At 35.6% G+C, this 14,651-nt stretch overlaps 2 protein-coding genes across 2 annotated transcripts in view; one reads left to right on the forward strand and one right to left on the reverse strand.

Annotated features, from left to right (window-relative positions):
• The window catches only part of LOC136031160 (twitchin-like), a 60,756-nt gene extending 60,257 nt beyond the window's left edge, over positions 1-499 (reverse strand). Inside the window, exon 1 of the mRNA XM_065710499.1 lies at positions 423-499. The gene's annotated coding sequence lies outside the window, so the exon portion shown is untranslated. The remainder of the gene's footprint in view (positions 1-422) is intronic.
• A 5,931-nt stretch (positions 500-6,430) lies between these two features.
• LOC136040657 (putative nuclease HARBI1) lies at positions 6,431-8,889 on the forward strand. The gene is made up of 2 exons (XM_065724975.1): positions 6,431-6,585; positions 7,903-8,889. Exons 1-2 carry the CDS (start codon positions 6,442-6,444, stop codon positions 8,413-8,415), a joined length of 657 nt encoding a protein of 218 aa, XP_065581047.1. The 5' UTR covers positions 6,431-6,441; the 3' UTR covers positions 8,416-8,889.
• Positions 8,890-14,651: the final 5,762 nt, after the last annotated feature.

Raw genomic sequence — 14,651 nt, forward strand, 5'->3', positions numbered from 1 at the left:
GCACAAGTTCTTTACTGGCAAAATGTTGAAATCCATAGTGAATTGGTGGAAAAAATGAAAATGGTGGAAAAAAAAATTGGTGGAAGGACAAAGTAATTCTGACAAGGAGGTTCTAAATATAAGAGACACCAGAAGTCATGAACATTATCAGTTTTACAAAAATATTCTTTTCACTTATCTCTGTTATAGGGATACAAAATCAAACAATTTTCTCGAATATTGATTATAATCAGTCCGTGAGTATAAACCTAAGGCATTAGATGTGAGCTATTAAAGAAATTATCAAGACTATCAGTTTTAGATTGGTTGAAGAAACATGATCTTTTGAAAAAAACCTTAGATTAGGAAGGTAAAAAAAAGAACCATTATCAAACTTGTCAAAACAAGCAAAAGTTGACAAGGGGTGTGTTCCAGGGACTTACTGAAGTAACTGAATGGTTACTATTTCCATTCCTAGCGGGAAAATGGTTACTGCCCAACCCGCTGGGAACGAGAATAGTTACTGCCGGCAGTAACCGCAGTAAGTGATTTTCTTACCGTGCTCAAAAGAATGGTTAGCGCGGTAAGTACATAATTCATCTTCTTCAACAAAAATCTCATTGAACAAAAAATAAATATGGACAAGAATGAAGTAATGGAATATCAAGTTATTTGCTTGGAAGAAGGTGGGACGGTGATTTTGCAAAAGAAAGAGGGATCTGAGCCACGTTATTAAATCAACCTTAAAGGACACCCTGAGTAGTAGGCTATCTATTATTAAGTAGGTTAAATCAATGAAAAACTTATTGTTTAATTTAAAGATTTCCTTGTTTTCTGGCATATCCAGGCATAATTGTTACCTTAAATTGCCATTTGGAATCATTCTAAGGATTGACTACTTCCAGGTAACATTGTGAGGCTACATTAAATTGCCACATGGGAGCATTCTAAACATTGACTCCTTTTAGGCTCTATAAACAGGCCTAGGTGAAGTATTACAGATAAGTTGATGATTTTTGGGCTGCCAAATCATTATTCTGAGACTGTCTTTAATCCTATTGAAGAAGTAGGCTAGGGTAGACTATTCAGAGTCTATTCCAAAGGATGGTGATTTTATCCTGTAAAATTCTAGTTGATTGACTTCTTGCTATCACTGAAAGGGGTAAGATTTGGGAAATGAAACTTTCAGGGATGGGTCTACAGGCTAAACTATGTCCTGGGTAGGTATTTCAAAGTACACATCTCTACTCATTCTTGCTCTAGAGGGCCCTGACCCTTGATGACCTTCAAAAATAGGCTAGTTGTGTTATAAAAGTGAAACCTTACAAAATAGATCTTCTGCTGAAGTGAAGTACAACAAAATTGTTCTCAGCTTCACAACTTTGCTCAATCCCAATTTTTAAGGTTTAAAATATGCAAATATATTTCCAAAATTTTGAAAAAAAATGTAGATATGGCTCAGAATTCTACTCAAATAACTGGAATTGAATTTTCAGAACTAAAGGGAGAGAAAAAGCAAATGGTACCTGAAAATTAAGGTAAAATGTTGTTTGTCAAAATTTTGATAAGTATAGACCTGTCATGGAGTCAAATTTCAGGGCTCTCTAGAGGGAGAAGAAGTGGAGGTGGGTACTTTAAAATACATTCCCAGGATATACTTTAGCCTGTAGACCCATCCCTGAAAGTTTCATTTTCCTAATCTAACTTCTTTCTGAGATAGCAAGAAGTAACTCAACTAGAACTTTACTTTTTATCTCTGGTAAAAAACATCCTTCAAATTTTAGATATGCTCTAATTCTACAGGAGCAAAAAAATGATTTTTAAAATTGCCATTATGAGGTAAGATATTTGCTAAAATGGCTGTATAAAGCAAACTAGCCTACCTAGGGAGCCAAAAAACTTGAATTTGCTTAACTGCTTCTTCAACAGTTGCAAAAGATCTGACAATGAGTAAAGTATGGAATTTAAGTCAGAAATGCCTTTTATGCTTTTTCTATTCTCACCAGAATAAAACACAAATCCCATGTTGACTTGCACAAAAACCTCAAGATAAGTTGTAGTAATTGGTCCTTTAGCCTGATATAGCTGCTATTTGCTGCTATGAGTGCATAGTTTATAATGGGAGCTTAAAATTGTCTTGGCAAGCTGCATGGTTGAGTATACAACCCTCTAGGCAATACTCTCTTTCTTTATATGCATATTATTGTTTAAGAATGATAAAGCTTCACATTAATCTCCTTTCATGACCTATAGTTGAAATTTGAAATTTGCTAGGGGAGTGTTTATTCCACTAAAAACTCACCACCTATTTTTGAACTTCAATTATAGCGCCCTGTTTTTTTTTTACCCCCTTTTAGCCTGTATCCACTTTCTGATAGCCATTTAAATTTCATTTTGTCTGTTGCTCATTTCTTGTCAATATTACTGAGGGGTCACAAATAAGCACTAGAATCCTCATTGATAAATAATATGTGCTTGTATATATATATAGCTTGTTGCTACTTATTTTTCTCTGGGAGTACAATGTTTGATGTGGCATAAACCAAAGGAAGGACCTATAGGCCTAGAGAAAAATATGTTAAGAAACTGATTTTTTATAATTGCACAATAATTATAGCTTACACAATTTTACATGCAGTCCTTCTCTACTTTACCCCCAACCCTCCTAATATAGAAATATATAGCTGAAGTTACATGTTACCCATTGATTCTGCCAATCTATCCCTCAACCTTTAACTCCCTTTTAATTGAAGCAACTGTGACAAAGCAAGAATGGGGGAAAAGATAACTGGTGACAGAAGACATTGGAACTACATAATTTTGGCTATATATTTGCACATTAGGAAGGTTGGAGGTAAATTATAGTATAGAGATGCATGCTTTTCCCTTTGGTATGTAGGCTAAGTAGAAGGTCACTTGTACCTGTTGCTGTCCCTGCTGTTTTTAATTGGATTGGAAACATCCAAAGAAAGTTTCCTTTGAAAAGGAAAGGTGAGATTGCCCAAAAGTGAGATTGAATTTGTCAAAGCTTGGAGGTTTGCCCCTTCAGTCTGTTTAAAGGAAAATGGATACATAATTGAAGCTTTGTTCATTTCAATCTTAAGGGTGATCTATATTTGTGACAATTCATTAAATGGTTGTAAAGGGAGACTTTTGTTTATTCATTAGTCTTCTTTGTTTTCTAACAGTTTTTGTTTAATCTTTAAATTGATATCCATTTCTTACAAATTTTTATTGATACCAGTGGTCCATTTGCAAGTTTTCACCTACTTTGTAATCCCTGGTCTCGCAATTACATTTAAATTTACTGAAGCTAGGAAACATAGAACTCCTATCTATTTAAAGAAAATCAATGGATGTAAGTAGGTTTTATTGTATTTAAGCCCTAGGGCCATGGCAATTAAAAACAAAATAAAGGAGATTAACTTTAGAATACTTCGCATTAAATAAGCATAATAGTCACAAAGAAAAACAAAAGACAAAATTATACTTCTGTGTTCAGTTGCCAACCCGATCAATTGTCATAAATTTTTAAATCTTGTTGAACATTCACCCCCATTACATTCACAAGCTATCTCTCATGATCCACACTCTTGTCCATACATCCACTTTTCAGGGAAATGGAAGGACCATCATACTGGTATTCTTCATTTCTACTTATATTTAATGGGTTTGTAAGAAAGTTTCTATGGCTAAGTCAGTAGGCCAGTAAAGGACCTGGTGGTCCTTTGGCCAGGTAGTGCAATAGGAAGCTAGGGACCAGCCAGCCTATGCTCTTGCATGCCCTTCCTCCTTATTGTCCCTAGATTTCCATCTGTACTCATTTAAAGTTGGGCCAATTCTAGCTGAGGTTAGTCATATCACCAACCCCTGCCCAAAACCAAATAAACTGGCAATGCCAGGAATTAAACCTGTACCCCTTGGACAAAGGATTCCAACCCAGAGCGCCTACCACTTAGCAAGGAACACAAATTTGACCAGAGAACAATAATTATTTGAAAAAAAATAGAATATTGAAAAAAAAAACTTGCTATAGTTGTCCCACTACTATCCTGTAAATGCTATAGGCCCATTTTATTTAGACAAATCAATTTAAGACAGGTATCAACAAAACTCCATCAGGGATTGTATTTGCTTAAGATACAATCAAGCTATGTGAATGCTTAGCTTTGTCATATTCTGGTCTTGAAATAATAAAAAGAGAAAATTTAAATGTTCTATTTATTTTTCACCAGCTCATTTGAGCAAAATCATTTGTGACAGCCAAATGCCCATGGTTGACTTAGAACCTCTCTAAATGCTCTGAAACAGAAAGAATTAAAAAATTATGCTAATTAGTATTAAACTGTCCCTTAAATTTAAACACGTGTATTTAATTTGAAAATGACGCTACTGCTAGTCAGCTTACTGTGCCGTTCCCACTGGCTTTACTGCAGTTAAAAATGGGCAGTTACCGCGCAGTTACTGCGGTTACTGAAAAATCATCAGCTGGAACACACCCAAGAACTCTCATTAAAGGAGCCTGCAAATTCACTTTTGCATTCCTCGCTCCCCATTTTCGTCATCTAGCATTTCTTCGCTAAGGCATTTCTCGCGACAATCTGGGATTCTCACCCCGTGTTCTTTTACTTGTCCAATGGGATTTCCCCTCATCGGGATTTAACCCCTAAAAGATAATAACAAATACTTATCTGGCCACGTGTCACTTGAAACGGTATGAATAACAGCGAGAATAACAGCATTGGTCACGTGTATGTCAGTGTAAGCAAAGCGTGAATTGATTAACTGATTTTTAGAGGCAGCAGTAGTAAAATTTTCATTGTGTATATCCTAAGTTAAAAATACCAGGTAATATAGTATTTTAGGGGGGAAGATTCTACTTCAGCACAGCTGCTTATGTTTTAGTTACTTTTCTGCTGTTGTTGTTACGAAACTGTTAAATTATGTTACCGATTATTATTAGTTGCTTTTTAGCTAGTTCAAAATTTTTTTTCATAGTTCGTGGTAATAAACTGAGTATAAGTTTTTTTTTTAGCGTGAATCAAACGCCCATCTCAGAATTTCACTCGGATGTCTTCAGGAGAAAAAGGGACACGGGAAGAAGGCTAGTTGCGTGCTAGTTGATCTTTAAATAAGGCTAAACGCCACATTTCCTTCCTGTCACTAAATAAAAACAATTTTTTTTAGCTGAAAGTAAGAAGTGATATTAAAAGTTAAAACGAACAGAAACAATTCCGTATATAAAGAGGTTATCCCCTCTTCAACAAGTCACTCCTTACGCTAAAGTTTGTTTTCATTGTTTTTGAAAAGTAGAGCTGGGTCAAAGAGTCAAACTTTAGCATAAAGAATGAGGCTTTAGAGGGAAAACCTCTTTCATATACGGAATAATTTCTATTTGTTTTAAGTTATAATGTCGCTCCTTACTTTCAGTTTAAAAAACTTTTTCTTTTATTTAATTTCTGAATATTTTTCAACTAATGCAGTTTCGAATTTTGGTTACCGTACATGAAAAAGTAATGAAAAATGTGTATTAATTTTGGCATATTTATTCCGCATATGAAGGATTGCCCCCTCTCAATACCTTGATCTTAACACTAAAGTTATTAACAGTTTTAAAAAAGCTTCCTATTCTAATTAAAAGGCCTCCGTGTTTCAGTTGCCGTACTTCAAAAAATGGGACAAACTTTAGCATAAAGAGTAAGGTATTGAGGAGGGGGAAAACCTTCATATATAGAATAATTTTCGTTCATTTTGAGTTTTAATGTTGCTCCTTACTTTCAGAAACAGAACTTTTGTTTTAATTTAACTAACTGCAAGTACGGAGCGAATCGGCCCAATTGTCATCAAAAAAAAAAAAAAAAAAAAAAAAAAAAAAAATGAAAATAACAGTAGTTACAACAAAAGACTTAATTTTTTATATAGATTTAAAATAAATAATGTTTATTATTACCCTTCAAACGGTACAAGCCTGAGAAAATTAGCCTGACTATCAAATATGGGAGAAACATTCCGTAAGACTTAATAAATCTTACATTCGTATTTAAAGTTGTACCATCAGATTCACTTTATCAGAGAACACTAATGCAGAGGTATCAAGCTCAGATAAAAAAAAACAACTAAAAAACACGCTTTTTGAACTGAAAATAAGGAGCAACGCTAAAACTTACAACAAACCCAAAATCCGTATATGAATGGTTAGCCCCTTCCCGATACCTCATTCTTTACATTAAATTTTGACCTTTGGTCCCAATTCTTTCAGAATTTTCTTTAAGAAAACTTAAAGGCCATTTAATTGGAATTAGAAGCTTTTGTAGAAGTACTGAAAAACTCGCCTCCTTATTTTTATTGAAAACAAGCGTGCCTTTTAAAATTTTATTCGTTTAGATGTGATTTTCCCCTGTTTTGTTTCACTATTCCGATTAATCAGTTTTCTACTTTATTTTAGGTAGAACCTCTCCCAAAATGTCCCAGACGGCGCCGAGAAATCTTATTTCAGCACTGATTATTTTGGTTAATGAAGTTTTTGCCTCGGATGACGAGTCTACTTACTCGGAGAATGAATTATATCAAGATGAGGAAGAGCTGAATGAGCCAATTATTTTAACAGTATTTCAATGTTATCATTTATCAGTTTTTGTGTGCATATTACGTAATTAAGCAACTGTCATGTGGAAGCAAATTGTTTGGCTTGACACTTTGGCATGCAATCAATCTCTGGGACTAACCGATACAGTCAATGCGGAAACTGCATATGTTAATTATTTGAGAATTGCCTTTTCTTAATCGGAGGATTTCCTTCCCTTACTGAAAACTGTTGACTATGTGCGTGCAATTACGACTTAATTTACAAATGGATTAAATTGGTTTCACTGCCTTCAGCTGATGCCACGGCATCATAGACAGGAGAGAAATAAAGAAAAGCATAGCTCAAAAAAATCTTCTCTTTTATCCATTTCCAAGAATACTGAAACGATAGGGAAATTGCAATCCGTCTCACGAAAGATATAGCTCATTTTGATAATTGAAGACTTCATCATTATAATTAGTCTTAATACACTCTTATGCACTCCTGGCCGAGTGGATTGGCGCGCTGGATTCAGCATCCTTTGTCTTGAGAAGAATTTGGCAACACTTCCGAGGGGGGGGGGGATTAAACGCCTAGAACCATTGAAAGTTCGAAAATGATTCGAACTTATATATACACACGTATATATATGTATATATATATATATATATATATATATATATATATATATATATATATATATATATATATATATATATATATATATATATATATATATATATATATATATATATGTGTGTGTGTGTGTGTGTGTGTGTGTGCGTGCGTGTGTGTGTGTGTGTGTGTGTGTGTGTGTGTGTGTATGCGTGTGTGTGTGTGTGTGTGCATGTACTTCCTGTCCCAGCTCTAGGCGTTAACCCACCCCCCCCCCCCTAACAGGAAATACTTCCCTCTACCCATAGAAAATATAAATTTTTTTGTTGGAGAGAGGGAACTTTTTTAGAGAACTCATCAAAATTAGTTTATATTCAATTTTGCTACGTTTTCACGAGTCGGACAAACATTACAGGGGGGGGGTCGATATGACCCTTTTTTGACATGTTAATTTTAAAGAATGGGAAAACAAATCCAAACTGTACTTTTTGCGTACCATAGGGTACTTTATGAATGCCTTATTAAGTCAAATTTATAAAAGTAATTAAATATGAAAATCATTTTGTAATTTAATTTGAGTCTAATACCAGTTGGAGTTTTTCCAGCTCGGTTTCAGAACAATAGGCTCTTCTTCATAACAATGGCGAAATCAAAAAATTCAGAAATATTATATTTTCGGTTTCATAATCATTGTTTATCCGTTGCTTCAAAATACTTCCTAATAATTGTTTTTTCCTTTCTAGACAAGAGTTTCAACCATATCGAGACGAAATGTACCAAAGGTAGCAGGATATGAAGAAATAGTCACAGAGAGAATGCTGGATAATGATTTTAAAACTCATTTTAGACTTCATAGAAGTACTTTCGATCTTCTCTTAGGAAAAATTAACATAAACCTACAGAACCAGACAAGACCAACATCACCAGACAAGATGCTCCTCATAACTCTATGGATTCTGGCAACCCCAGAGTCCTACAGGTCCGTTGGATGTCGCTTTGGTGTGTGTAAGTCAACAGTGTTCCGAATCATAAGAAGAACAATTGACGCCATTTACGAAACGGCATCAACAACAATAAGGTGGCCAGGGGCTACAGAAGCACAAAACATAATTTCTGCAAATAGTTCTACTGCTGGCTTTCCAGGGGTTCTTGGTGCTATAGATGGAATCCCCATCCCAATCGGAACCCCTCAACATTCTTCGGGAACATATATCAACAGAAAGGGGTTTCACTCTCTCCAATTGCAGGTTGTGTGACAACATAACCTGAAATTTACTGACTGTTATGTAGGGCAGCCAGGGTTCATGCATGATTCTCGTGTTTTTCGGCATTCAGAAATTTGACTGACCTACAAAATAGTACTTTATTTTTTCCCGAGGATAGCCATTTAATCAGCGTGTACCCACTTTCTGACCGGTTACTAACACCATACAGAGATACGGGTAACCTAACCAGATATCAGGTTAGGTAAAACTTTAAACTGTCTTCTACAAGAATGTCTGTTGAAAGGGCGATTGGAATGTTAAAGGGTCGTTTTAGAAAACTTAAGTTTTTTGTTTCCCCTGACCTTGAATTTATTTGCAAATCAATAATTGCAGCATGTACCTTGCATAACTTTTCCATTGATGAGAATAATCTCCATTTTGAAAATTCAGAAGAGCTGAGCTCAGGCGGAGCTGCTACAATTAATTCAGAAAATAGCATCTATAATTCCACAGTCACTGCCAGAGCAAAAAAACGGACCGCATTGCAAGACTTTTATAATTATTAAAATAAATAGTTACCGTTTTTTACTTATTAGTAGGTTACTTTCTATGTTTAAACATTTGTTAGCATAATTAATTGTATCATAATCTAATACTAACCAAGAGTAAAGTGGAATTTTCTCTTGAAATTTATTTGAAGATAATTACTTTCATAGTAACAGCGTAGACCCGAAATATTCACAGAAATCATAAGGAACTAGATATCAATTTCCCGTTTTTGACACGTTACCCAGTGAGGTATCTCCCTCCCAAACTAAAAAAAAATCAGAGAACCTTATTGTAGAAGTTTAACTGCCTTTTTAAGTTTTTTAATTCGGAAACCTACGGACTTATTTCGCGAGGAACTTTTCTCCAGGGGAGGGGGGTGAAGGAATTGTCTGTGGAATTTTCAGCGGGAAGAAAATGTTTGGGAATAATTCCTTTTAATGAAATCAAATTGTCGGGCATGAATTTTTTAAATGTATTTATTTTTTTGACTTTAATGAAAAAAAAGGACAATGAAGACTTTTAGGAATAAAAATCAGTATCTTATATGCATATTAAACTGACAATCCAGTTATACTTTTTTTTTTTTTTAGTAAAGAAAAAAAATAATATTCGTCTTGAGAAGGCATGGGGGTTGTCAGCTTTACTCCTGTTTATTTATACTCGTTTTAAGGTAGACTAGGTTATTTATTGTAATTTCTGTTCGTTTTGGGTTTTATTAAGGCACTTGGTATCTACCAAGTGACATATAGCAATCGCAAATTCTGTCGGTCGGTCTCTCTGTCTGTCCTGGTTTTGCTACTTTAGGCACTTCCAGGTAAACTAGGACAATGAAATTCGACAGGCGTATCAGGAACCAGACCAGATTAAATTAAAAATTGTCAATTCCCCGATTTGACTATCTGGGGGGGGGGTAGGGGGACGTTTAAATTGGAAAAATAAGGTATTTTTAACTTACGAACAGGTGATCGGATCCTAATGAAATTTGATGTTTGGAAGGATATCGTGTCTCAGAGTTCTTATTTTAAATCCTGACCGGCATTAAGCCTCTGATTTTCCTTTTAAATCAATCTATTGATTCTTAGAATTTTGCTAGAGCTCATATCATAGGAGCTCTTGGCTCTTACGGCCTCGTCAAAAGTGCCATATGAGCTTTTAACTCTTGTTTATTTAATAATAGTGAATTTTGTTAGTTTTACACTTCGAAGATAAGAAAACTACTCATTGATTTGACTACGCTTTCGCCCATGAAACTTAAACAATTAGAATGTGTTGGTTCCCAAAAGCCAACTATGCTTTCAAGCAAAATCTAAACCCTATTAAACTTTTTGGTGTCTTTTTTTTGCCACCTGCTACTGCCAAAAATTGCAGATTCACATGAAAGTCTTTTCAACAAAAATTGGATTGCGATTTATTTTTTTTTAACATATATATGGTGCGTAAATTCTTTTTTTTTCAATTTCCTTAGCCCATCTCAACTAAAAAAATAAAATAATTCTTTCATAATTTCTGCAGGGGATTATTTTCTTTGGGGAGGGGGATAAATGCCTAGAACCAACCCTCATAGGCATGTCAAAACATAATAACGACACTTTTTCCCCTTGTGAGAAAGAAATAATGGAAAAGAGGAACATTACAAATTTAATAAAGAAATAAATAAATTCAAATAAAAGTTATATTTAACAAATCAATAGCTATTCATTTTTTCAATTTTTTTTTCACTGTTTTAATGCTTCTTTTTTCACTTCAAATAATTCACGCTTTAGTTTCATTTTTCTTGATGAGCTTCCCGTTTAAATAGTAAATATTCCTCATGCCATAAATTGGCATCATTACTGAGTTGTTGAAATCCTTCTGAGTTGTTAAGACATCGTCGTTTTTTGGCCCTCTTAGGCTCTGTATCTTTACTGCCTACACTTGCTTCTGGCACTGGGCTTGATTGTGATGCAAAGTTAGCAGGGGTTCTCAAACTCCCCCTATTTGATGCAGTTATTGCATCAGTACCCTCTGGCTTTGGGGCCATCAACCCTTTCATTAATTCAAAATCGTCCCAGGTTACTTTTCCTGCTCCACTCCTTCCTGCTTTGTCTTTTTGATCCCTGTACGTCCTTTTCAGGTTTTTCATTTTTGTTTGGCATTGTGCTGAAGAGTAATGTATGCCATCTTCTAAGAAAGAAGCAGAGACTCTACTCTAGAAGACAGAATTCACTGGTTTCGATGCTTCCTCCTACTCTTGATAAAGGGCAACCAGTGACTGAATATGCTGCCTTGGCCAAGGCGTTTTATCATTAGCTGCAAAAAATAAGAATGTTCAAAAATAGACATTCATAGGGAAATCAGGGGGTTGTAAAGTCAGCAATGGCCCAAATTAGGGAGTTAGGGACCTTCCTGACACCGAAAAAGAGACCAGATTGGGATGGCATTTAAGTAACCAGGTTAGTAAACCAAAGAACAGTAACGGTCACGATCTTCAGGTTAACATAAAAGAAACCATAATTCAACAATCCTTGAAAGTCCATGGAAAAATCTAAACACCATTGTACCAACTAGCTTGTTTATTCAAGTAGTTGATAAAGACTGCCTTGTCACTGCTGTCCTAAAATTCTACCATACTACATTCTTTTTACCATAGCTGAGACTCAAGCAGTCCTATACCTTTTACTGTACAAGCTGCTCAAACTGTCGAATAGTGACCAAGTCATGAAGCTACTGAAAAACCTAGGTTTGCTAGTCAAGAAGCTACTGAAAAACCTAGGTTTGCTGGTACCTGTATAGCATACAGTTAATCTTTAAATTACCTTCCTAGTACCACAAAATGCCATAGTACGAGGTGTATTAAAAAAAGACGTGAAATTTTTGTCACCAAGACATTGGTAACCGTTTTCTATGACTGTGAAGGAGTTCTACTCGTGGACTTTTTAGAAGGTTGAGGGGATGTCTAGATTTCTCTAAAAATAGTGTAAAAGGAAGGAAGCATCACCTAAAGAAGTTATTTGACACTGAAGAAGGCTATATTGAAAAATGTATTGTAATTATGGAAGTTATTGCATGCAGAAAGATCGATTGTAATAGAAAAATCAAAAAACAATTACAAAATTTTGCTTATTTTTTTAATACCCTTACACTATCAGAAATGTGAACCACATTTATATGGAACTAGCTGAGTATTCCTGGAAAACGTCAAGTTTACTAAAAAAAAGTTTATAATCCATACTTTAGAAAACACTACACAGTAGGCACAGAGAACTAGCTGATTGTTCTAACACTGGAATCTTTAAATTAGATTCCAGTTATCTTTAAACTAGACATCCAGAACTGCATTTTTTCCCACCATTTACTTCCCGCGTTCAGAATTTGAAAACCCTAGGCCAAATATTTGGATTTTCCTTCACCAAGTCTTGTAAACAGAAGAATACTTAACATCAAAACAAAGTATAACAAACTTTAATAACAAAATTTTTAATTTTTGTCCATTAGGGTTTATAACACTTGAATACAACATTGCGTTTTATAGGTAAAAGTTAAACACTTTTCTTAATTACCCAAGCAAATTAAAGGAATTTGCTACAAGAATTATGGTTATATTCCGATATTGCTTTCAAATAGGGGAAATCCCCTTACCAAACTAGTGGGTGAAGTGAGTCTGCTTGAGAATTGTTCTGGATACAAGTTCACCTTCAAATACCAGCAAAAACTGCATTGAGTATGCTCAAGACTATCTTCTACCAATTGCAGCATTTAAGAAGCATGTGGCAAGTTATCAACCACTCAAAGTCTATTAAGCTACTCCAAAAATAAATGTTAGAATGGCATACTGTTCCATTTTTAATTTCTCACAATATTTTCTGTCGTTGTACACTCAAGTGTTTTCTATTCTGTTATTATTTCTAGTAAAAGGGAAGGAGCCAGGAAAAGCCTGAAGCTTCCCTTGGAAGCTTCTGGCATTCAACACAAAGCTCATAAAGAAAGCGCTTAAGTGCGGATCAAAACGAATGAGGTTTGACTGTGCTTATCCGAAATCCAACAAAAATATGACTCGAACCCCCCAAAAATGGGACAAAATTCTGACATCCAAGAATGACATCCATCCAATATCCAAGAATATTGTAAACGGAGTAGTGTGGTAGCAATACTGGTGGTAGTTGTGGTAGTATTGGTAGCATGCAAGTATTATCTTGTTGATCATCTCCCTTATCATTTCCTGTAAGTTCTAAATTAATATACTCAGTCGTTCCTGAGTTACGCCCTTTATACAATCTATATACAGATAACGTTTTTTGATTTAGTTAAACACTCCCCTCAACATTCTCTGAAAGACTCACCTGAATGCCCTTCATCTCATTGGAAAGTAAAGTTCAAGCATGCATGCCTTTCTCAATAACATATACTGTATGTACACAATGAACCAATTGCCTAACTTACAGCCCTTGCCCTGAGGACTGTGGGGAGTTTGACATCCACAAAGATATTATTGCTGGACCTTTTAACAATGCTGAATAAAATAGCTCTCTTCAAATTTTGATCAGGTATGTTTTGGGGAATGACGGGGTTGGGGGGAGGTGTGATTGCCCTCCGTGCACTTTTGACTCTTAAAAACGGCACTAAAACTTCCAATTTCCAATTAAATGTGTCCCATCCGATCCAACGTTTATGTGACAACCCGTTCAAAAAAACCTTATATGCCCTGGGGTATAACTTACAACCCTTGCCCCTATGCTCGGGGTGGTTGTGTACACCCTGAAAATATTCTTATATGTTTTTTGGACTAGTGGTAACAAAATGGCTGTCTCACAATTTCGACCGAATGCGTTTTGGGTAATAGAGAATTTCAGGGAGGGGAGCTAGTTTTTTTTTCATTACGTTCGACCCTTAACAGGAAACCATAACTATGCATTTCCAATCAAATGAGCCTCACCTAAAGTTCACACGACCACTCCTTCCATAAAAACCTTGTATGCCCCCTGGGCCTTACAACCCTAACTCCCAGACTTTGGGGGTTAGATCATCCCCAAAAGCTTTATTATGTGATTTTTAGACTATTTTTGAACAAATGCCTATCTCACATTTCTATTGGATACATTTCGGGAAAGTACGACGTGGGGGGGGGAGGGTAGCTGCCTTCCGATTACTTTGACTCTTTAAAAGGGGTACTTGAACTTTCGATTTCCTGTCTAATTAGCCCCCTCCAAAGTTCATACGACGACCCTTTCCATAAAAATCTTACATGCCCTCGAGACATAGCTGACAACCCTTGCCCTACGGGCTGTTTGGGGCTCTCATCCTTGAAGGCATACATTTCGGTCCTCTCAGCTATGCTAAACAAAATGGCTATCTCAAATTTTGATTGCATGTATTTGGGGGAATTATGGGTATTGGTAAGGGGGGCTGGTTGCCCTCTAATCACTTTTAATATTAAAGGGGCCATTAGCCTTCAATTAATAAGCTTATTCCATTCGAATAAGCCCTTTTCTAAGTTTCTACGACAACAAATGGCCATCTAAAAATTTCTACCAGATGTATTTAAGAAAAATATGACGTTTGTTTGTGTGTGTGTGTGTGCGTTTGTAGGGGGGGGGGGATATCGACCCTCTAATCATTTTGAATCTTGAAAACGGCACTAGAACTTCTGATTACCAATCCAATAAGCCCCTCCGAAGTTTATACGATCATCCTTTTAAAACCATCCTTATATGTCCCCAGAGCATAACTTCGGACCGTGGGAGGGTTGTCATCCTCAAAGA

Source organism: Artemia franciscana, chromosome 1 (assembly GCF_032884065.1).
Source record: "Artemia franciscana chromosome 1, ASM3288406v1, whole genome shotgun sequence".
NCBI lineage: Eukaryota > Metazoa > Arthropoda > Branchiopoda > Anostraca > Artemiidae > Artemia > Artemia franciscana.

What these genes read in the sequence shown, in the direction of transcription:
- LOC136040657 (XM_065724975.1), top strand. Translation starts at nt 6,442, where the DNA reads ATGTCCCAGACGGCGCCGAGAAATCTTATTTCAGCACTGATTATTTTG. An exon ending in ATGAGCCAATTATTTTAACA is followed by an intron (nt 6,586 to 7,902) that starts GTATTTCAATGT and finishes TTTCCTTTCTAG; the next exon opens with ACAAGAGTTTCAACCATATC.